The sequence below is a fragment of the Notolepis coatsorum genome (assembly GCF_963971535.1).
Source record: "Notolepis coatsorum genome assembly, contig: SCAFFOLD_302, whole genome shotgun sequence".
In the NCBI taxonomy this organism is placed as follows: Eukaryota; Metazoa; Chordata; class Actinopteri; order Aulopiformes; family Paralepididae; genus Notolepis; species Notolepis coatsorum.
In genome coordinates this window covers 249,763-273,349 of record NW_028173907.1, presented here as the reverse complement: position 1 = coordinate 273,349, position 23,587 = coordinate 249,763, and the positions used below count along the sequence as shown (strand labels likewise).

The 23,587-nt window shown below is 41.3% G+C and overlaps 1 protein-coding gene across 1 annotated transcript; it reads left to right on the top strand.

The window, feature by feature from the left end:
* Nucleotides 1-277: 277 nt before the first annotated feature.
* LOC311247658 (aldo-keto reductase family 1 member B1-like) lies at nt 278-23,587 on the top strand. The gene is made up of 10 exons (XM_084338670.1): nt 278-464; nt 6,010-6,177; nt 12,399-12,515; nt 12,724-12,801; nt 15,248-15,370; nt 16,475-16,581; nt 17,214-17,295; nt 20,341-20,424; nt 20,573-20,655; nt 21,006-23,587. Exons 1-10 carry the CDS (start codon nt 399-401, stop codon nt 21,046-21,048), a joined length of 951 nt encoding a protein of 316 aa, XP_084194796.1. The 5' UTR covers nt 278-398; the 3' UTR covers nt 21,049-23,587.

Here is a 23,587-nt window from a genome sequence, read left to right as displayed (position 1 = left end):
GTTCGCTAACGTAGAGAAACGTCAGACGTAATTCGAGATACGTCAGACGTACTTCGAGATACTTCCGCATAGTCCTGCCACAGGACTATTACGTCAGACGTACTTCGAGATACTTCCGCATTAGTCCTGTGGCAGGCCGGAAGTACCAATCTGGACCTCGAGGCTCCGAGGTTGCAGCTCGACCCTACTCGCAGCAGCAGCGTATTATTTCTACAGTGTTCCCACTGTCCTGTGGGGGGCGGCAATACGCCTAGACGCGTAGTCCGCCGGAAATATAGAAGAAGAAGACGAAGAAGAAGAGAATCTTGTCAAGACGGTGTCAGTCCTGCAGACTTGCTTCTCCCCACCGGTTACAGCAACAGACGCGTGGGTTCATCATTCGTCCTTTTGTAACAATAATGGCAACATGTGTTAAACTGAACACGGGTGCACAGATGCCTATTGTGGGGCTTGGGACATGGAAGGTACGTGCGTTGACTTTTATACTTCCAGTGAAGCTCCTGTGTTGTTAACGTTAGCCTTCCTTGCATAGAGAGCATGACAGCGTGCAAACACAGTCCATGGTATTCTTGAAGTAACGTTACTACTCGCTCGTAATGCTAAGGTCAGCTACGGTTTTATGGTTGTGTGCATACATCTGTATTGGCTGGCTGTATAATGTACAGTTTCTACGTCAAATGTATACACACTCTTTTTCTGGACTCTTTTTGTATCACAAACAGTACTGTATTTGCAAATCTGGTATGTCATAAATGTCTAGATGTAGCAGTACTGTCTATCTGTATGTCATTGTCATATGTTATGATGAATTGAAAATGGGGGACCCTGATGTAAACAAGACGAAAGTCTTTCTCTGGTCTGCATCCCCTTAAATAACAATTGTATGTATTGAGCTGTACTGTACTGTACCCATTCTGCAATCTGTTAATAAACTTTTCAATCAATCAATCAATCAATCAATCAATCAATTCATTTTAGCCTTGTGAATGATACATAGCCACCCTTAGTCAATATAGATAAGAGGTTTCAAAGTTTGTGTTTTAGGTTTGACTTTGATTATAGTTAAAGTAAGGATAAGGATATCTTTTATTAATTAATCCCTCACAGGGAAATTCCAGTGACACACACACATACATAACATAACACCGCCAAAATAAAGCAGATTTACTATAGAGTTTATTATGCCCATAATCTCCCACATATCCCAAAACTACAAACCTGTCTTGTACAAATTCAATAGTTTTGGTCGTTTTTAAGTGAAAGAGTTGAAACATGTGACCAATGTCATTATGATCTCTCTCTCATACTCCAGGTTTCGTGACTGTGATGCACCGAGTTCAGTTCAGTTCAGAGTTTTTATTTGCCACATGGAATCAATACAATCAGAGTTTCTTCATTACACAATCATAAATATCATTCCATGGACAAAAGGAGCAGGAAGAAGAATAAATCTTATAGTTACCTGTCCCTTATTCCTAAACTAAACAAGTATTTACTTAATGGTCGGCGTACATGACCTAATTTACACAAAATAATAATTTATACCATTATACAAGAAACACACACTCCACAGTTAAACAAGAACACATTTAATAATAATAATAATAATAATAATAATAATAATAATAATAATAATAATAATAATAATAATAATAATAATAATAATAATAATAATAATAATAAAGAATAAAAAAAAGAAAATATCTCACTATTCAGATCACATTTGATTTTCATACTGACTAAATTTTTTTTAATTGATAAACACTATTACATCCCTTTAAGCTCGCTATGGAGAGAATTCCACAACTTTACACCAATAACTGAAGGACACATCTGTTTAAGTGTGGTACGTGCAAACTGATGTTTAAAAATTGTATTTTCTCCTACTAAACTCACTTTCTAAATGAAAAAGATTTTGTAGTTTTTCTGGCAGTGTATTATTTCTTGCCCTAAACATAATTAACATTGTTTGAAACTTAACCATGTCTTCAAGCTTAATTATTCTAGATTTAATAAATAATGTGTTTGTGTGTTCTCGATAATTCACTTTATGTGTGATTCTTACAGCCCTCCTCTGTAGTATAATAGTTTTATATTGGTCCTATAAGTATTCCCCCATACTTCAACACAATAACTGATATAAGGTGAGATGAGTGAACAGTAGAGTGTTCTCATTGCCTCATACTCTAACACATAGGTGTCAAACTCACGGCCCGCGGGCCAAATCCGGCCCGCCACGTCATTTGATGTGGCCCCCCAAGAGCTCAGGGTAAAAAGATTTTTTTTTTTTTTTTTTTTTTTTTTATTAATATTGGGTTAAAATAATTGTGGGTTAATGCGTTAATAAAGCTTTAACTTTGACAGCCTTAGTTATTACACATTCTTACACATACATGTATGTTGAACATCTGAGGTAACAAAGGAAAAAAGCCAAAAGCACTTACTCCTCAGACATTCTTTGACAATTTTACAGCCCAAAATACAAAAAAGATCCATGCGAAATAGGTAACAAAGGGTTGAAGAAATATTGTCTGAACTGTCAGATGCAAACTGGCTGTGTGACATAACCGACCATCTCGCTCAATTGAATAAGAAGCTGTAGGGACGCAAACAAGTCCCACCCAAAACTTGACCAATATAGTTGTGAACTGAGACAACCCTTATTTTGTTATTTTTGAGTACAGTTACAGTTGTGTGTTCATGCAGACACATAATAGCAATTTCATTAACGAATTGAAAATGGGGGACCCTGATGTAAACAAGTCGAAAGTCTTTCTCTGGTCTGCATCCCCTTAACAATTGTGTGTATTGAGCTGTACTGTACTGTACCCATTCTGCAATCTGTTAATTAAAGTTAATTAAACTATCTTCCATTAGTTGGATGTATGGCCTCTGCAAGGTTGTGTGCAGCCATTTGTTTTTGTAACATCTGCTACATCTGTCCCACGTGTGCTTTGCAGCTCACAGTTGTTAGTTCTGCCCCTCTTGACTGTGACAAAAAGGTTTTGAACAAACTTAATGTCATAGCTTGTATTTGATGATATTCTTCTTTGTTATTTACTTGAATGGTTTGATCATTGATTGGTGGAGTAATATGGGGTTCTGATAAACTAAAATTATTTGTTAAAATAACATAAGCTAACATATATTTTTACATTTATGCAAATGAATATGCAATATGTATAACTTGAATAAGTAATAAATTAGGCTTGGGCGGTATGACGGTATTAAGGTATACCAGGGTATTTAGAAATACCTACGGTATTGATTTTCAATACCGTCCGTCACCGTCAAAATCACAGATGCGCTTCAGTTTCTATAACAGTGAAACGGAGTTTTGAGTGTAGTGCACACACTGAGTGTAGTGCACACACTCGCCAGCAGAGGGCGAGACCGCTCTAGTGGAGCGAGTGGGTCACAACGGTGTAATGTTGCGACAGTGCTGTGAAAATACCGTAAAGCGTTGTGACGAGAGCAGTGTTGTTGTGGTCCTTGTGGAGCAATCAGTCTCTTATTATATGTGAACTAAAGAGTACAAGGTTTACACAACAGCCCCCACCCGCCTTTTTATTGTATTTGTACCGTCCTGTACTATCCGCTGTCAGCTGTTTATCTCTCTCTGTGAGCTACTGAGCTTGAATAAATAGCGTTAGCTCACGTTAGTAGCGTTAGCTCTGCGGCTAATCTTGGATTACCCTGAACTAAATCAATGGCTAGGTTATAAAGCATTCGAGTAGTTTTTACTGCACATAGAAGTAGCCAAACAACGGGAGCATTTCGGGAGCATATGACCAAAACCCAGGCAATTTCTAGCCCTTAAGGAATCAAATAGTCTGCCATGGCTATAGGCTAGATGCTAACGCTAAAACGGTGCGGGCTTCTACCGGTGCGGGACGGGACTATCATTCTGAGAGCTGACGATGATTTGTTTACTTGGTAACACGTAACACCCCCCCCCCCCCCCCCCCCCCCCGCTGATGAAAATGAAAGTCATACCGTCAAATACCGTGCACCGGGGTATTATAACATAAAGGTTTGCCGGTTTGAAAATAATGATACCGCCCAAGCCTATAATAAATACAGAAACACCATGTTTAACAATATGTAAATGTGTAGCTACATTTATTTTACATTACATTAACATTTATACGGTCTTTGGCCCTTTGAGGGCAACCATAATGCTGATGTGGCCCTCTGTGAAAATGAGTTTGACACCCCTGCTCTAACACATCCTTTACTTTATTCATAACAAAAATACTCTTGGACATCTTTTTTTTAACGTGTGCTATGTGAGATTTCCATGTTAATTTATCATCCATAATCACACCAAGAAAACGAAATTCATTAACTCTCTCTATATCAACTCCATCTATGGTCAGTACTATATTTTCATCTAGTTTTCGATTGCCAAAAATCATAATTTTCTTTTTTTTTCAGATTCAGTGATAGCTTATTTACATCAAACCATTTCTTTAGCTTTGTCATTTCATACACAATATATTCAGCTAGTTCCTTTAAATTATTTCCAGAGCAAAAAAAAATTGGTATCATCAGGCACCCACAGCCGGAAATAAAGCTGTGTTGTTTAGTTTTTTCATATGTATTTCTCTGCGATGATAGAGAAAAGCGAGACAGACTTAATTGTAGGAATTTTACATGGTTGGACAAGGGACTGTATTCACTCGGTGCATCAGTCACAAAAGGGGCTAGGAAGTATGTAAGCTGCATTGTTGAACACGTAGGTCGTAGATGGTGCGTTTCCCACTTCCAATCATAAACGAATGCAGTATAAATACAGCATTTCATGATGATTATTTGATTGTCGGTAACGGCATTCGTATTGAACACTAAAAACCTTTATCAGCCCGATCGGTATAAAAGCATTGCAGGATCAAGCTAAAATTGACGTCAGATCGTACCTGTGATCAGTAGTATTCCAAAAATAATATTCCAATTGTTTGATCGCCATCTGGTACATCCAATGTCCATTTGGTCCACGGCATAATCCACCACAACATATGGATCGGGGATATTTGACGCGCTTCAATGGAACCGGGAGAACGGCTCCCCTCGCGCGACAAGGAAACATGAAACCGGAGACGTTTGGCCATTACACAGGCCAAGATACAAGGTTACAAAGGGTGCTCGATACCGCCGTCTAGCTGGATGCGGCCGGTATTGCGACCTCAGACTCATTCCCTATGGTAACACAGAGGTCCCTGGATAAATAATTAATACAAATATCGAATAAAGGAATAAACTACCAAAACCCGAGAAATCTCGGGTCTGGCACCGAATGTGTTAACGTAGCTGCTGGGTTAATTGCATCCTTCAATGAGAGGAAGGTTTTAGTGCTAGCCTACATGTTGTCTCTCTGCTTCTTCATTATGTAAAATGTCATACTGGCTGCAATCAAAGAAGTGTTGTATTCAGATACGGTTAACACCCCTATATCTAGTAGTGGCCTAAAGCTTAGAAAAGTGGGGTTGTGACCGGAAGGTCGCCAGTTCGATCCCCCGGACCGGCAGGAAAAATCTGGCTGGGAAAGTGAATGAATAACTCTCTCCCGTCCCTCAATACCAACCACTGAAGTGCCTGTGAGCAAGGCACTAAACTCCCAACTGCTCCAGTAGTGTTGCTCAGTGGCCAACAGTGTCGGACTATGGTTGTACTGAGCAGCTCCCAGGTGTGTAAACAAATGTGAAGCAGGGCGTTGCTGACAAATAGAACCTACCCTGGATAAGGTTAAGGTAAGAAGGTTAAGGTTAAGAAAAATAAAATAGCCCTAGCCTTCATTTCTTCATCTTCATTTGCTGAAGCAGTCTTTTATTTCCATCATCCAAATTACAGAGCCCAATTCCATTCATTATAAGAGACCAATAACCATACAAAATAATTAAATTCTTGTGGATATTCAAGTTCAGCTTTAGCTCCACAAAAACATTGTAAAATAAACTGCCTCTACTGCTGCGGACATTGACACTAACCTCCCTGGCCATGTCTTATCAGTCTCCCCCTGGCAAGGTGACGGAGGCGGTGAAAGCAGCCATCTCGGCAGGCTACAGGCTCATCGACGGGGCCTTTGTCTACACGAATGAGCCGGAGGTGGGCGAGGGCATTCAGGCCATGGTCAAGGATGGTGTGGTCAAGAGAGCGGACCTTTTTGTGGTTAGCAAGGTGAGTCGACTCGTAACGGGAGGTGCATGCATGCCCGTATTACTACAGCTACAGACTGTAGATATATGGATGTCACCTAGGCACTAGGGATGCCCCCCGGACCCCGGTTTTAAACGGGAACCGGTACTATATTAGAAAATACCGGAGTATTTATAAGCTCTGACGTCCTCGGTACTGCTATCGATACTCTAGAGAAATTATTATTATTATTATTATTATTATTATTATTATTATTTAAAAGTTGCGAACGATCCTCTCTCTGTCTCTGCACGAGAAGCGAGCCGCAGCCAGCGAGTCAATTATTACACACACTCCTCGCGAGTCGCTCGCTAGTGCTACACATAGACATACGGGTACTACATACGGGTACTCCTTAATGAAAGTGCTCCCCGACGCCCCGTGCTATAGCGCGCTGCACACAGACAGCAGCTCTGCATGCACTGAGTCGTGATCATGGCGGATAGAGCGAAGCGTTCTAAAGTATGGATATACTTTACAAGGGTCAATGCCGACAATGCACGTTGCCACAAGTGCAACAAAACATTTGCCAGTAAGGGTGGCAATACGAGCAAATCAATTTATCAAAACATCTGTTGGCAAAACATGATATTAGTGTGCAGAAATGCGCGTATTCGACTGCCTTGCGCGCAGTGTTCCATCTGCATACTGCAGCCGTAACCCAAGATACGGAGTTGCCTAGGCTAATAACGAATTATTACAAATAGGCTAATAAACAAAACAATTGTTTAGCTACAAATACTACAATCTAAACTTTTTATAGATCGTCAAGCTGAGGCGTCAGCCACTATGTCCCAGCCCAGTGAGCCCAGGGCCACCACACATCCTCCCTCTACCTCCCTCCACCACCCAAAGTCCTTTCTCCCTAGCAGCTAGAGGAAGGATGACAGAGGATAGGGTGAACGAGTGTCACAGTTCTGTTAGCCTTTTGCATTTGTTGTTTATTATAAAAAGTCTATAATTCAGAGTCAGACACATTTAAAACATTGTTGCTGCTGTTGCTGAAGAAATTATATTAATTTATTATATTTATTTATAAAGTTATATAAAAGAACATTGCTGCTGCTGTTGCTGAAGAAATTATATTTATTTATAATACTTATTTATAAAGTTGTATTTATAAATAATAAAGCAATGTTGATTCTGTTCTTAATTAATTGTCTTTTTTTCTTGCAAAAAAATAACCAAAAAGAACCGATAAGAGTATCGATAAAGTACCGAACCGTTAAGCAGTATCGATAAGAGTAGTAGTATCGATAAAATCCTAACGATACCCATCCCTACTAGGCACTAGGGCTGTCTTAAATACTTCGAAGCTTCGTTCGATGGCACGAGCTAAAAAATAAATAAAACGAAGTTTAAAAGAAAAAAAAATCTTTTTTTTCCCTCCAAAATCTTGCACCTCCATTCCAATGAAACGAAAGTAAGCGGCGCCTTCCCGCCTCCATTCCAATGAAATGAAAGTAAGCGGCGCCTTCCCGCCTCCATTCCAATGAAACGAAAGTAAGCGGCGCCTCGACTCCACCTCTCTACAACAAGCATGTGGAGATTATCTGTGTTGAAAACAACAAGGACATGTGCAGCAGACATGTCGACGAAGAAGCGAAGCAATGCCATTTGTTATTTAAGACTATATCAGACAGATTTGTGTTCATTGTGCTGCTTTTTTAAAGTGTCCCGACCCATATCAAAATATGTCTTAATAAAACGTGCTTAATTAAGTCTAATTCTGCTTTTGTCTCTATCAACTACATATAAATATTTATATAATTGTTTGCTTGATAGACGAAGGTTGCAACATAATTGCGCAGCCGAGTGAAACCTTGTTGGCTGCGTCACAGTCATGAAAGGGGCTACTTAATTAATCAATCCAATCCACTTTATTTATAGAGCACATTTAAAAACAACAAAGTTTACCATGTACAAGTCCCACCACATAAGATTAAAAAAATATATATATATATTATAATAATAATTATTTTTTTGAAGCTTCGAATTAAAATCGAAGCTCGGCCCCGAAGCTTCGATTGCCAAAAAAAGCTTCGAAGGTCAGCCCTAGGCACCCACCATCACATCTCTTCAGTGTAATTTGGTCTTAAAAAATTACCGTACGTGTATATCAGTTATTCACCCTGTCATGCCTTGAATTCATGAAGATCTTTCCCCGCATGCTTCCACAGTGAAGGTAGAATCCACAAAACGGTTGCCATACTTGATGTCGAAGTTAACGGGCCAATTTTAACAACAGCAAAACTACTGTATATCAAAACACAAACTCAAACACATCGGAGGATTTGGCAATATTTCGGATTTAAACCCAGACAGCAACCTGACTGGAGAGAAGCTCAGAGCCGGACCGCCTATTGCTTAATAACAGCGGAGCAGTGCTGCTTTTGCTTCCGCGTTTTCCCTGATTGGCTGCGACACGCCCCGCGGCAACCGCAGAGCGGAGCGGCAGAGCTTGCGGAATTATGTAACCGCCCTAATCCGCCATGATTTTCATTCGGCGCTTCAGCTCACCTGGCAGAGCAGCGGTCCTGCGGTCCGTTGTTGACGAGTTCGAATCCCATCAAATTTTTTTTTTAACGTGATTTTTTTTTTTTAACATGTATTCTTTCGCCGGTTAAGGTTAGGCATGGTTAAGGTTAAGGTTAGGCATTGTTTCGGAGTTGGTTAAGGTTAGAACGGTTAAGTTTAGGTGCTGTTAAGGAGCTGGTTAAGGTTAGAGTTTGTCTTAGAGAATGGCAATATTCTTTCTATGGTTAAGGTTAGGCATGGTTATGGTTAAGGTTAAGGTTAGGCATTGTTTCGGAGTTGGTTAAGGTTAGAACGGTTAAGTTTAGGTGCTGTTAAGGAGCTGGTTAAGGTTAGAGTTTGTCTTAGAGAATGGCAATATTCTTTCTATGGTTAAGGTTAGGCATGGTTAAGGTTAAGGTTAGGCATTGTTTCGGAGTTGGTTAAGGTTAGAACGGTTAAGTTTAGGCGCTGTTAAGGAGCTGGTTAGAGTTTGTCTTAGAGACAGCCTATTTCCGCACTGCCGCTCTCCCGCGTTGCCGCGGTCACATGGTCAAATTGTCACATTCTTGCACTGCTCCGCTGTTAAAAAGCAACACGCAGCCGGACCAGTCCAGCAAAATTGTGTGATGTGCTTAAATAACAACTACATTGATCCATCAATGAATGGATAGAAAATGTACGGAAGGTATTACACTCTGTCCAGCAAATGGATACTCCTCGTTGAAAATGAATTAAAAACAGACGTAGACTGACAGACACACCGGATCAATGTAGCTGCGTAACATTAAAAGATCAAGGTAAGCGCTCTGCAGACATTGAGTGTCATTGTGTAAAATGTCCGGTTGTCACACCGCCGGTAATACCGGTCTTGTCATCATGAGTTTGTTATTCATGGGGAATTTCACATCACCGCAACAACCCTAATTTTAACTCTGCCTGTGTGTTCAATTGAAATCCCGCCTCACAGCTTGTTCATTGGCCAGGAGTTCTTCTTCCACTCACCCACTACCTAACCCCCCAATGCATGAGCTGGGAGGCAGGATTTCAATTGAATACACAAGTTCAAGCACACGTGCTCCTCAGGCAGGCTACATGTACGCGTGTGAGAGTGTGTAACTGGAAATCAAGTCAAGAGTTTTATTTGTCACGGCATACAAGTATACAATGAAATGCGGGGGGTCTTGCCCGCAACGATTGTGCATAATACAATAGTAATAGTGATGCACGATATATCGGCCGCTGTTACAAAGGATCAGATTAAACCGAATATATATATTTATTTATTGATATATATTGCATAGTATTTGTGTATCGTTTGATATCCCCTGTATATTCCTTGTACATATACACGGAATATCCCTTTAGCCCAGACCATAATAGTTCATTCTCCTATTGGACAGCGGTCCACCGGCGCCAGGGACCGGCCTCCGGAGCCATGTTCAAAGTCACCGTCAAGATGTGTCTGGACATGCCCGGCCTTGCCCAGGGATACGCGACAGAAATGAGATTGGAACTAGTTTGTTCACCGTGCGTATAAATACGGCGCAGGTGAATATAGAAGCCCCTTACCTCCTTACCCTTCGTCCTTAGTATGTTACCGATAAGTTGAAGCCTCACCCACGATACAACGTGCGGTGAAGTATGGCCTGTTTGGCCCCAGAATAGAGCATTGAGACCGCGTGCGAATTAGTAACTGAATTGTCAGAGTTTGGCGCTATACCGTCGAGTGCGACATATTTCTATTAAGTCATTAATAGTCTATTTGTGTATAGTGTATCGTGCGGTTAAAGTTCTACAGTGACCAGCATCTCCAACGCTTCCTCGTATTAGCTAGAGTTCTTATCCAGGCTGGGCCGACCGCATGGCGCTTTCACCCGAGGAGACCTAGACGAGAACCGTATGTACACTGGATTAATCTACCCGACGACTACATAGCCCTTTGCGGCTGGAATATATTTGCTTTGGTCCTGTGATTTATGGAGCGGATAATCGCCGACGCCTGCACGTGTTGGATTTACCCCGAGAGGAGTCAAGTCGAGTCGGCGCTTCAGAGAGCCTGAGGCCGACTAGCTTTCTTCACTGTGGAGCTACAGTCTACAAGAGAACCAAGCTGTATTCGTCTGTGGATCAAGAGGCTACTGCACCGGCTTCTGTACCTGAAGTCTCCTTAGTCATCGTTGACCAGACGTCCTACTACCGACAGATCTTCTACCCCCCCCGCTGGCTTACAACCAGGGGAACCCCTTCCAGTATCTCCCGCTATATTACTAGTGTACCATAGATATAATTCCCTAAGATTCAGGTTGTATAATTACCTCCTGCGTAACCAGAGAATGGACATTCATTATTGATTTGCCTACGCATATTCCTTTGCCTTACAAGTGCATTCAAAGAATAATGTAAAGTATCCTATGTACCTTTTGCTCCATTAAATACTTGATTAATACCTTTGACTGGAACCGATTTCATTGTGGGAAGTGTTCATCATATTCATATATCGTGTACTGTATGGCCAGTAATTAAAGTACATAAAGCGGTAGTGGTTTAATGATACCATACTTATCAATACAGTCAGGGAATTGTACCCCTCAGTTACAGCCGCCGATATAATATCGGCCGATATGGCCGTTTTTTTACACATCGGTATCGGTCCGATATCAAGATAGGGCCGATATTAAAAAAAAAAAAAAAAAAAACGTTTTTTTTTTTCTTTTTACATGTTTTGGCCTTAAATAGTTTCAAAATGTCATTTCTGAAAATAAGTTACAAAAGTTAAAAAAAAAATGCGTTTTGGAAAATAGCTCTTTATTTGATTATCATAAAAAAGTTTTTCTATACAGAGATATCGACATCGGTAAATATCGGTATCGGCCAGAACAGCAATATTAATATCGGTTATCGTATCGGCCACAATTTTCACATCGGTGCATCACTAAATAGTAATATATAATAAGAATCCAATAGAACGACATTGTGCAATAAAACAAGTAAACAAAGTAGGGCATATCGGTATATGTACATGAGTTATTTACAGAGCATGGTAGGACATGCTAGGTCCTGTGGTAGTGCAGTACACTGTTAGCTACGGATGAGGCACTGGGTCTTTATGTACACTGCTATACAATGCTATATTATACAATCTCAAGTTATACTATTCTTAAAGTGACCTTTCCTTTTGTAAAGTGACCATAAGTGTGAGCGTGTGCAGCATGAGTGTGTGTGTGCTCATGTAAAAGTGGCTGCTAGTGTGTGAGCGTGTACTGTGTGTGTTGTGTGTGTGCTTGTGTGTGGAGAGTTCGGTATTCAAGGCTCTGATGGCCTGGGGGAAGAAGCTGAGCCGAAGTCTCTCTGTCCTAGTTGTGAAATGTTTTAGTCTGCACGTTTTTTTGCTAAATTACATGCGTTTGTGAAGTATTGAGCGTACGACTGGATAAAGGAGACTTGGGTTATACCGCAAGATTTATTTGAGAGTTTGTGAACAGATTATTTGCTGTTGTTAAATTTGGCCAACGTTAAATTCGTCAAGTATGGCTACCGTTTTTTGGATTCTACCTTAACCGTGGATTCAAGGCATCACAGAGTGAGTAATTGATATACAAATGATCATTTTTGGGTGAAGTGCTCCTTTAACCCAAAATATGTGGTGATTTTTTGCCAGACTCTTGAGTTCCATGTTCTCCCCATAGTTGTGGTGCACCTTCCACGAGAAGGCCCGGGTGAGGGGAGGCTGTGAGAAGACACTCAGCGATATGAAGCTAGACTACCTGGATCTCTACCTGATCCACTGGCCAATGGGTTTCAAGGTGGGACTTTAAAAAAAGTACTTTGTCTTTTCTTGAGTCCGTTTTAACACACACAATTCTCTCCGTTATACTATTTGTATGCCATTTTCTTTTAGTACGCTACCTATATTCATTTGATATTTCCGCATGGAATCATTTAGGCCTCTGAGGTGTCAGACTCATGGGAATGTAGTGTGTTTTTTTTATGACTTGCATCTCTGTTGTACAGGCTGGCGATGAGAACTTTCCCCTGGACAGTGCAGGAGACACCGTGAATGACGATAGTCACTTCCTGGAGACATGGGAGGTAAGTGTAAAACTATCGAGTTACTTAAAAACTGGAACAACAGGTTAGCAATGGGATGAGCCGACATGACTCATGAGCTGACATGAATAGATAAGTAAAAGGACATTGCTCTATGTATCAACCTAATTTATCCAAGGCACTGTTTGTATGAAACAAGCCTGGAACTTGGGTTTATATCCTTTTCTTAACTTCTTAACCTCTTCACCGAACATATCAATTACCGAATTAAAGCTCTTATTTGTTGCCGTTCAAACGCCACCTCACTCGACCAAATCCGTGCCTCGGTTCTCGAGTTACATGACGATATGTCAGGAGTGCGATTTTCTTTTACGTGCAAGCGTCAGATGACCACCCCGGACTCCCGAGGCTCCAGAACTGTCAATAATCCGCCAATTGCAAAGAGTATTGGTCAACATTGTAGCCAATGAGTGTAGCTTTCCAATGATATGTGAATAAGGGATCTAGGTGAAAGTTGACGAGCAAAAACCAGAAGTCAATCAGACTTCGAATGAATGGCCGTGGATGAGGAAATGGAATTCTGGAGAGCTTTTTTCTTTTTTTTTGCACACGGTTTCTGAACGGATTTTTATAAAATTTGGACCTGTACTACATAAGACTTCAGGCTATGGAATCGCAGTGTTTTCCAGCTTATACCTGTTTATTTTTTATATTGTTTATTGCAACTGCTACAGAAAAATGTGAGTACACAAGTTCAACTCAAGTTCAGACCTCTGTTACTCCATTTCATTAGCACTAAAAGTGATTTTCCCTTTTTTTGTATTAGTAACTTCAGTGTTATCTTTCAAAAGAGACCAGGCTTATGCATGTGCTATAAGCATAAAGTATAAAGCTAAGCTTTGCAAAAAAGGTATGCAGTAAAGAAAATGGCCACTTTTCTGCCCGCCTGTTAAGAGGTTAAATGTCCCCCCGACAGTTAACTCCTCTTGAAGGCATGACTTTGACTATACAGATTGTAATTTGTGCAGAGGGGCTTCTCTGTACTTCCTCAAAACCGGAGCCGCCTGTGTGATGCAACTAATCCTGCAGACCGATCACGGCCGCTATCGTCCAGCTGGCCACATGGTCATCCAGGAAACTGGATGAAACTCAATGCATCTACTGATCTGTGCACAAAAACAATTATTTTCTTCAGTGAATCTCTTAGTTATAACAAGATTGTGTAGCTAAGAAGTGTTGCAGCTTAGGGGAAGACGTGGGTGGGGCTTCGTAGATCCTTGCGTTCTCAACGAGGGCAAAGGTGTAGGGATGCTGCTAAAGCATTTTCAGTAGTTTATTGAAAATGTTTGGTGTAAAAACCAGACCAAACAAACTGTTGTGTGGAGGGGATCTTTGACAAAAAAATTAACAAACAAACAAAAGTAAGTTTCATAACAGTGTTGGGAGGTATACATGTATGCAAGACATCACACACGATTTGTACTGGAAAAATGTAACACTGTCAAATATTGTTAACTCATTGGGCACCACCCTCTTTCCCCATCTGTACTCAATGGCGCCAGCATTATTGACCATTTTAGCAATGTTTGCAGACCCATTGTGTGTTCTGTATTATAGCTATAGAGACAATAGTACGGCTCATTTGACAGGCATTGTTCATAGTCAATCACTGACTAATAAGTTCATTTCTACATACTGTAGTTTGTGCGCTATTACACACTAAACATCGCCCCTTTCCAAAATAATCCAGTCTTTTTTCATAGATCACGAGATATGCTGCGTTATATGCAATATGCCTAAATCGTTCTGGTTGATCACCTAAACCCCAAATACTTCCAAATCAAAGGTATATACCATGTACATATTATGTGTCTTCACAAAATCATCATCGTTTTAACTAGAAACTGCGATCGTGTTTGTAAGCATGTTTTACGTCCGGTAAAACACGACACTGATCGGTACAGAAGCATGTTTTACGTAAAAAAAATAGACCTTACCTCAGTCAGAAAGTACTCAAATGAACAAATCCCAGTCGATCCCATGGCGATCACAATTACTCGTGTATATTGGGCATGGCTACCATACGGGAAAGAATAGCTCTGATGCACCAAATCTTCCACCGATTTCTATGTTGTGATCCACTCCTAGGCGGAAACAGCCGGTGGTAAACTCAGTACTGGGAACAAGTGATATCCCCAGTTCAAAAGGTAGGCGATACTGCCACCTGGTGAGATTTGATCGCCATTGCAATTCCAACGTAGGCAGATGAGCCAGGGAGACCTAAGGAGCTCCGGCTGAGTGTGTAGAACGGGGATCAAAGGAAAAATATCAAAGGATCAACGCATGGCGGCAAAACCCGACTATAAGAACAAATATTGCAATTTGATACTTTGCCCATATCACATTATGCTTCTTTTTTAAGAGTAAAAAACTGAGGTCCAGTAGAATTATCGGCTTTCATGACTTCGGCGCTGGTTGATTTTCTCAGGCAATGGAAGAGTTGGTGGATGCTGGCTTGGTCAAAGCAATCGGCGTCTCCAACTTCAACAAGGAGCAGTTGGAAGCCATCCTCAACAAGCCTGGCCTTAAGTACAAACCTGCCAACAACCAGGTACACCATTGGATCTTTAATCTTTATTGATGCAGTATGATGGCTGAGAGAAGGTTCTGGCAGGTTACAAGTAGTGCAGGTGTTCTCAAACTTTTTTATACCATGAGTTGACCCCATTTTATATAGGATTTTCTTTGGCGACCCCACACTTGCTTCAAATGTCAATAATGAGAAAGAAAGAAAGAAGACACATTTCTCAGTTCACAACATAATGAATATATTGCACAGTGTAGCGTATTTGAGATGGTTACAGTCTAAATCTCCCAGATGCACAGTACCATAGGCCTGCTTAGCCACAACAGGGTCAAATCAAAACTGTTTGTCAGTCTGAACCCCCAGTCTGAAGAAAACAGAACTAGCCCTCAAATGTAAGATCTGTAGAACTGATCTAAAAGGGCAAGAGACCTTTAAGGACATCTCTCCTAAACGTTTAATTAAAAGTGACGGGCCTGCCGGTTAAATGTCTGTTAATTCTTAATGGTTGCAGCGTTTCTCCTCAGGGCTACTAGACCAACTCGCTGTGGTGACCTTATATTCTTGCTGTTTTCGAGAAACTTCCTTCACCATAAATATCTAGGTGTTCTGCTACTCCTTTTTATATTTAAAATCACACATCCTTTTTCACTGTGAGGACTCCACTTCCGTGCTGCCTTGTGGCACTACACTGAACACAGTAAAGCATATCATATCAAACCATATCAATGTTGAAAAATCTGTAACCCTGTTGTTCAGGTTGCCCAAAAGCATATTACTGCCAACGTAATCGTTGTCTCACCATGATCTATTGAGCAACATTGAACTTATTTATTTATTTTATTATAAACAATTTATTTTTATCAATATTGAATTGTGATATGCAATTGTGTTGCCTTAATTAATTACATTAAAAAAAATGCGAATATTTAGCCAGAAGACTCGCATGATTCTCATGAAATGAGAATTTGCTGTATACTGTATCATACTTCCCATTACCATGCAGTCCAATATGATGAAGACTGAATGTATTATCTTAACATTATTTTCTATGGAAGCAGATATCGTTATATGTATTGATATATATACCGGTATATATATATATATATATTGTTCCCTTTGTCCCACTAGGTGGAGTGCCACCCTTATCTGACCCAGGAGAAGTTGATCAGCTACTGCCATTCTCAGGGCATCTCAGTAACGGCCTACAGCCCTCTGGGCTCCCCTGACAGACCCTGGTCAGTACACACCATTCACCATTAGGAGGCGACATTGGCTCAGGAGGTAGAGTGGTCAACTCATAATCAGAAGGTTCCTGGTTCAATTCCTGCTCCTTTATGCTGTTCACTTTGGCACTCGAGTTTGTTTAACCACAACACAAGTGGTAACCAGGCAACACAAGACTGAGTGTCAGACAAATCTGAAATGAAAAAATAACACTAACCTAAGTTCTGACTAATACTGTCCTCTACTATCATGCACTCTTCCTAATATACTAACATGTCTCTACTACTATGCACTCAACACTGCAGCACTCAAGTTTCAACACTTTGATGAACATTGTTACTCAGCTGAAAGTGTTGTACCCTTCCTGCTGACTTGTTGTACAGAACTTGTAAGTCGCTTTGGATAAAAGCGTTCAGCTAAATGTCAAAATGTCAATTCTACAAGTGGCCATAGAAATAAAACCAAGCTGTTTCCAATTAGCTTCTTAAAACCCAAATTGGCCAATACTGATTACTAATATACTGTCTGTATATACGTATATATAGAGGATATTGTGTGTGTATATATATATATATCTGCATCCCTAAATGTTATGCTTGAATTAGTACAGTGAAAGGTTATGGATGATGCTTGTCAATTCCAGGGCTAAACCTGAGGACCCCTCGCTCCTGGACGACCCCAACATCAAGGCCATTGCAGAGAAGCACAAGAAGACATCAGCCCAGGTACAGGACTCCATCAAAAAAACTGAGACTATTGCATCCACTGAGCGTACTGGAAGAAGCGTCGATTATGTGTTGAGGTATAACGTTAGATCAATAAACACGATCGATATTTGGAATGGCGATCAGGAATTGGATTAATCTTTTTCCAGAACATCTGATGTGAGGTAAGGACTTTATTTTACCAGTATTGGGTTAATCAGAGTTCTTTTTAACAGCGTTCACAACGTGTCTCCTATGTGTGTGTGTGTGCGTAATGTTAGCGCCAGGCAGGGCATAGATAATTGATTTTTCAGCCCGCTTCTCTAGCGTGCATAAGTACACATATACTATCGATAATCTAGGGTTTATTTGAAAACTATTCATAAATGGGTCGAAAAATGACCGTGTTTTGTGTATTCCAGTAAAGAGCTATTTTCGCAGATTTTTCTGGAATCACTAGAAATCTTCAAAACGGTATAAAACGGAAATGTACTGATGGAAAAACAATCCGTTTCGTACATGTTGACTGCAAGCAAGTCATTGATGAGCGACGGGCGTATTAGACACATAGCCATAATTTAAGATATAGTTTATGCGTTTGCAAATGTGCTCGTCCTCTCATTGACTAAAGCGCTGGCACTCAAGCGATAAATCGCGCACCCCCTGCTGGCAACCAATGTGTTAACTGCGTGGGTTTTGCGCGCGGTATCTGCTCCGTCTTTGCAAGCTATCCACAAAGGACATTGCACGGATGAGATACCAGCGCAGACACGCCCATTATGTGTGGAGTTTTCCCCTGATCTGCTGCAGCGCAGTTGCCTCACTGAGCAGTCTGCACCTGACAGCGCTGAGAGGACGCTAACTTGTTTAAACAAACTGTATAAACGTTCTGGTGGACCAAATGTGAGAATGATACATTGTTTGATTTTGGTTTGCGTTCACACTGCCCTTTTTTGAGCTAACCTAATTTGTAAACAAAGGACATGCAGTCGCCCAGGTCATTCATTCTATTGGACAGATCATTTTTGGGAAAATCCCCCTGAACAGCTCACACACTCGCTCACACACACTCTCTCTCATGCTCGCTAGCACACACACGCTTTCTCTCTCTCACGCTCGCGCACACACGCTATCTCTCTCACACACTCACTCTCTCATGCTCGCTCGCACACACACACTCTCACGCACACACGCTCTCTCTCACACACTCGCTCTCTCATGCTCGCTCGCACACACACACACTCACGCTCGCGCACACACTCTCTCACTCGCTCGCACACACACATGCTCGCACACTCTCATTCACACTCTTCCAAAAATCCTGCGCTTCCTACTAGATTAGGTTCTATATAAAGTTCGATTGCACCATGCTCCACTTAGTTACCACCTTGTCTGTGAAGACGGTAGGTGCGTAGCGTTAACTGCTCGGTGCAATTGGCGCCGGGCTTTGTGGATTGGGAGCATTTTTGAACGAGGCTCATTTGCATAGATAGGGGAAATCTTCCGCCCACATTTTTACCTCATTTAAATATGCGATAATTGCACCGGACGCAATGCTGACGGAAGGCAGTTACCACTAGGGATGGGTACCGAATTCGGTACTTTTGAGGTACCGAACCGAAACATGTCGGTACTACCGAGTATCGAATCAAGTGAGATACAGAGAATTTTTTTTTTTTTTTTTTTTTTTTTTTTTTTTTACTTTTTCGTTCACACGCACAATATATGCTTACCTAGGATTTGACTTGATTCAACAACAAAGCAGTCGGAGCAATGGCAAGCCGAAAACTATCGAAATTGTAGTTATTTGAAGTTTGGATTTTTTTTTTTACGACTGAGGTAGGTAAATTAAATTTCTTGAGACTAAAGTACCGGAAAAAAGGTACCGTTGGGTACCGGTATCGGTTCAAATGTGAAAGGTACCCATCCCTAGTTACCACCTCATTTCACCCGTTGTGCGTCCTCTATGGATAGCAAACTGAGTTTCAGAGCTATTATGCACCAGCTTTGCGTCGGAAAAAGCCGCGCAAACCCTTTGTGGATCCTGCCCTAAGTGTTATTATGATTGACTATTGACAGGGACATTTAGCACTTCTCTTTCTCTCACACATGCACAAACACACTATCCCTCCCTCTCTCTGTCTCTCTTACCATCTCACTATCTCGCATGCACGCACATATGCATAGTCACATACACATAGCTTTCACTCCCATCGATCTACACGCACTACTCCCGCCCCCTCTCACTCTCTCTCTACACATAACCATCAACTTGTACACACGTAGTACACACAAAGCCTTCTCATACTATACGTCATTATCCATCTCTCTGTACATCATATCTATAATTCATATTATGTATGTCAATGCTCCACTTAGTTTTGTCTACTCTCCTGTATAAATATTTTGTTAGCTTGCCATTCTAAGGATAACTGGGCTTTATGCCCATTGTTGTAACCTACCTAGGTCTCGCCATGCTGCAACCTGTCCACATCATGTTATGTGTACATTCTAGGGCTGACCCCTATTAGTCGATTAGTCGACTAATCGGTCGAAAGGAGCCGTAGTCGACTGGCTAACCTCTTAGTCGAATATAATAAAAAAAAAAAAAATTAAATGATATATATATATATTTTTTTATCATTCTTTCCAAAAGAAAAGAGGCCTAGAAGCGTGGCTAACGCTAATGACACGCATACCAGAGGCTAACTGCCTACGAAAACAGGCACAGAGGCACTGAAAGAGGAGTTCACCATCTAATGAACACACTAGACTAGACCAATATCAAGATGTATCCATCAGTGGACCAATTGCATGCTTTTGCAGAGGACAAGAAGCCTTCAGTCGACTCCTTCAGACATTAAGCACCCCCCACAGCCCAAATGGAATGATAAAAAATTAAAAAAGAAAATTAAAATAATATTATATTTTGGCCAATCATAGTCGACCATCCAAATCCTTAGTCGGGGACAGCCCTATACATTCCACATCAACTATAATAATATTGCTTTTGTGCTATGCTTTGTAACTGCTGAGCTGTCTCACATGTCTCCCTCCCTCCCTCAGGTCCTGATCCGCTTCCAAGTCCAGAGGAACGTGATTGTGATTCCCAAATCCATCACGCCCAAGCGCATTCAGGAGAATTTCCAGGTATGTTTTATTTTATTTTATAATTTTTTTTTAATGTGTGTGTAATGTGTGTGAGAATTGATTGAATTGTTTGTCTTGGCGCTCAGTTCAGGCACGTCCCTTTTTGTCTCGCGCATTGCACAGACTTGTGTTGTCTTGATCCTTCCAGGTGTTTGACTTTGAGCTGACTGAAGAGGAAATGAAGACCATATTAGGCTTCAACAGGAACTGGAGGGTCTGTCCCATGCAATGGTGAGCTCATGGAAATCGCTTAGTGTTTCATTAGCATAGCAATCGTTCTAATATTAAAGGATGACTACACCGCAAAATGACATGCGTCAAACTTAGTAGAGCCTTAGGCGTACATGTCAAGTGTCCGTTTTTACAACTGGAAATAGCAATGTTCATTGGATATTTATGGTTTCAAAATGCCGTTGTCAATCCTAGGGTGATATTTTAGAAAATGTACAACAGTTTAGGGTTGGCTCTGTTACCGACCCGTTTTCACTTTTCGAAAAGAAAAAAATATATATATTTGGAAGGCTAGATTTGTACAAACAATATACTGTATGACATTCTCTCTTCTTTTTTTTATCATATAGGGGCTTAAAGCACAAGGATTATCCCTTCAATGCCGAATTCTGAGATGGAAAATATGTATTTTCTCATACGTTCACAGTGGGTACTTGAGTTCACTTGGAAATGTCTGCTCCCCTCCAGTCTTCCTCACTGCTCCCCTCCTCTTCCTCCTGGTCAAGTGATTCTAGTGTAGATCATCTTTTTGGTCAAGGTCATCTTGTAGGCAAAACCCTTGCTATTTTGCCTATGTTCTTTTTACATTTGCAAACCGTGAAAGAGGTCTATTGGTTTTACACAATGCAGCGCTGCATTTCTCAGGAGAATCACACGTTGTCTTTATTACCAGTATTCCCTCTATACATTATAATGCACAATAGAAAGTTACTGCTTTGAACAGTGAGTTAACTGTTACAGTAGACTATAGTAGCTGATACAGTGTGTTTTACAACTGGCCTGTTGTAATTTTCTTGCTGGAAATTCATAGAAACACAAACTTGTCTCTCTGATCTCATTCCTCAGAAGCACTGGGACTTGGGTCGATCACACTGTTCCTTTTTATCACGTGAGGGATTGAAACTGCTACCCTCCGATTTGAATTGTTCTGATACATCTTTAGGGCTTAATTGCCCCCGACACAAGTGACTGAAGTACCGAGTACTGATGAGAATGTGTGATCATGATCGTTACAGATCAAATACAAAGGGAGTTAAGCTTCTACAGTCATGAGAATGAAATGAAAGAAGAAAGCAACTGAAAAGTGAGCAGTGAGAGCAAGTGATAGTGTTTTGTTGTATGTATTCGTATGATTTCAGTCTCCAGTGGCAGTAAAGATAAACTGCCAAAATGTGTTCATAGCTAAATGTCTACAGTCAACCACAAACATCTCCCGCGATTTAAGCAATGTTTTGACAGCTGTCAAAACACCTCAGCTGTCATCTCGCATGAGCTGCCATCCTACTGCAATGGAAAACCATCTACATGCTTTGGACCAGGAATTCCAAGAAGGCCTACTCGCCTCTTCTTTTCACCGATAACGCTGTCTCGTCAATTCCCGAAAGGTCATGGGGGCCGACGGCGACAGGAGGGGAGGCTACGATCACCTCCCCTCCACTCTCCCCACGGAGAGCAACAAGGCAGGGAGGCCAGATCAACCTCGGCACTATAAGAACATAGTCAATCAACCATCAAGAAACACCAGCCACCCACCTGCCCATAACCCTGGATATACTGACAAGAGAGCATATAGTCCCTTTTGTTCAGGTTTATTCTCACTCTACATCAATGCTACCCTGGAAGCCGTGTTCATACTCTCATTTTTCGGACTAGAGAAATAACCACCCGATCCTCAATTGAACCCGTCTCGCCACCCTTGCATCCGGGACCTCATCCTAATTAACCTAGATACCAACCGGTGCACTTAGCAACTACAGCGATACCAACCGTTAACGGAACCGGACATCCCATATCCCTGTTCAACATTCACCTTTGAACCATTTAGAGTCAGAAGAATTGCATCTGTCACCGCTATCTTGGTGTTAACGGTCAGGATGGATCAGCCATCTTGGGCCTCTCAGGGTGGATCAGCCATCTTGGGCCTCTCGGGTGGATCAGCCATCTTGGGCCTCTCAGGGTGGATCAGCCATCTTGGGCTTATGCCACCCTGCCACGTCTATTCGAAAGGCAACCGGTTTATGCTTCCGCGTTCGTGTTTTGCGCTCTGATTAGCCACTGCTGTTTCTGGTCGCACCAATCGTGTGACGGCAAGTTCTTTCGCCGGTTAAGCTTAGGCACTCTTTCGAAGTTGGTTAATGTTAGAGTTTGTCTTAGAGCATGGCGATAGAACGCCAGCCCTGATTCCAAACTCTAACCTTAACCAACTTCGAAAGAGTCGCCTAAGCTTAACCAGTGATAAACTAGGCGTTAGGTAGTTTGCTGCTGGTCGAGGCGGAAATGGGCGCGTCACGCGATTGGGCGCACATGTCACATGACCAGAAACGTCAGTGGCCAATCAGATTCGCAAAACGCATAAACCGGTTGCCTTTCGAATAGACGCCACCCTGCCACATGCAAGCCAAACTAACCTTCATGATCTTATCCCACCGCAAACCATCGTCCTCTCATGCAGTCAGTTGATGACGGAGGTTTGAACTTGTGAATAGGTCAACTGCATCTTCTTTTTGTTTACTTTACATGAATCTGTACACAAAGGAATGTACTGCATTATTGTTAAAAGAAATGTATTTTTTGTTTTAAACATTTTCACACCCGATCCTGTCACAGGTTAACCAATGATGAGATGTGTTTACTTGTGTGGGCATTTGTCATCTTTTGTGGTTAATGATTTGATGGCGTAAATGAACACATCCAGGCAAATTCCAGGTACTGTCGTCTCCTCAGACGGAACATCTGCACTCCGAACTTGCCTTATGATGACACTTCCCCTCATCGGTTCTGAGAACTTCTGACTCATACCCTCTGCATCATGTGTGTTGATACTATTGAGAAATTGCTACTTTCAGTTCCTGTGAGAGTCGTCTACCCCCCCCCCCTCCCCCTGCTTGTATTATTTTATATTAGATTAAAGGCTGATGTGTTTAAGAAATTG

What these genes read in the sequence shown, in the direction of transcription:
- LOC311247658 (XM_084338670.1), top strand. Translation starts at nt 399, where the DNA reads ATGGCAACATGTGTTAAACTGAACACGGGTGCACAGATGCCTATTGTG. An exon ending in ACCTTTTTGTGGTTAGCAAG is followed by an intron (nt 6,178 to 12,398) that starts GTGAGTCGACTC and finishes TTCTCCCCATAG; the next exon opens with TTGTGGTGCACCTTCCACGA. An exon ending in ACTGGCCAATGGGTTTCAAG is followed by an intron (nt 12,516 to 12,723) that starts GTGGGACTTTAA and finishes TCTGTTGTACAG; the next exon opens with GCTGGCGATGAGAACTTTCC.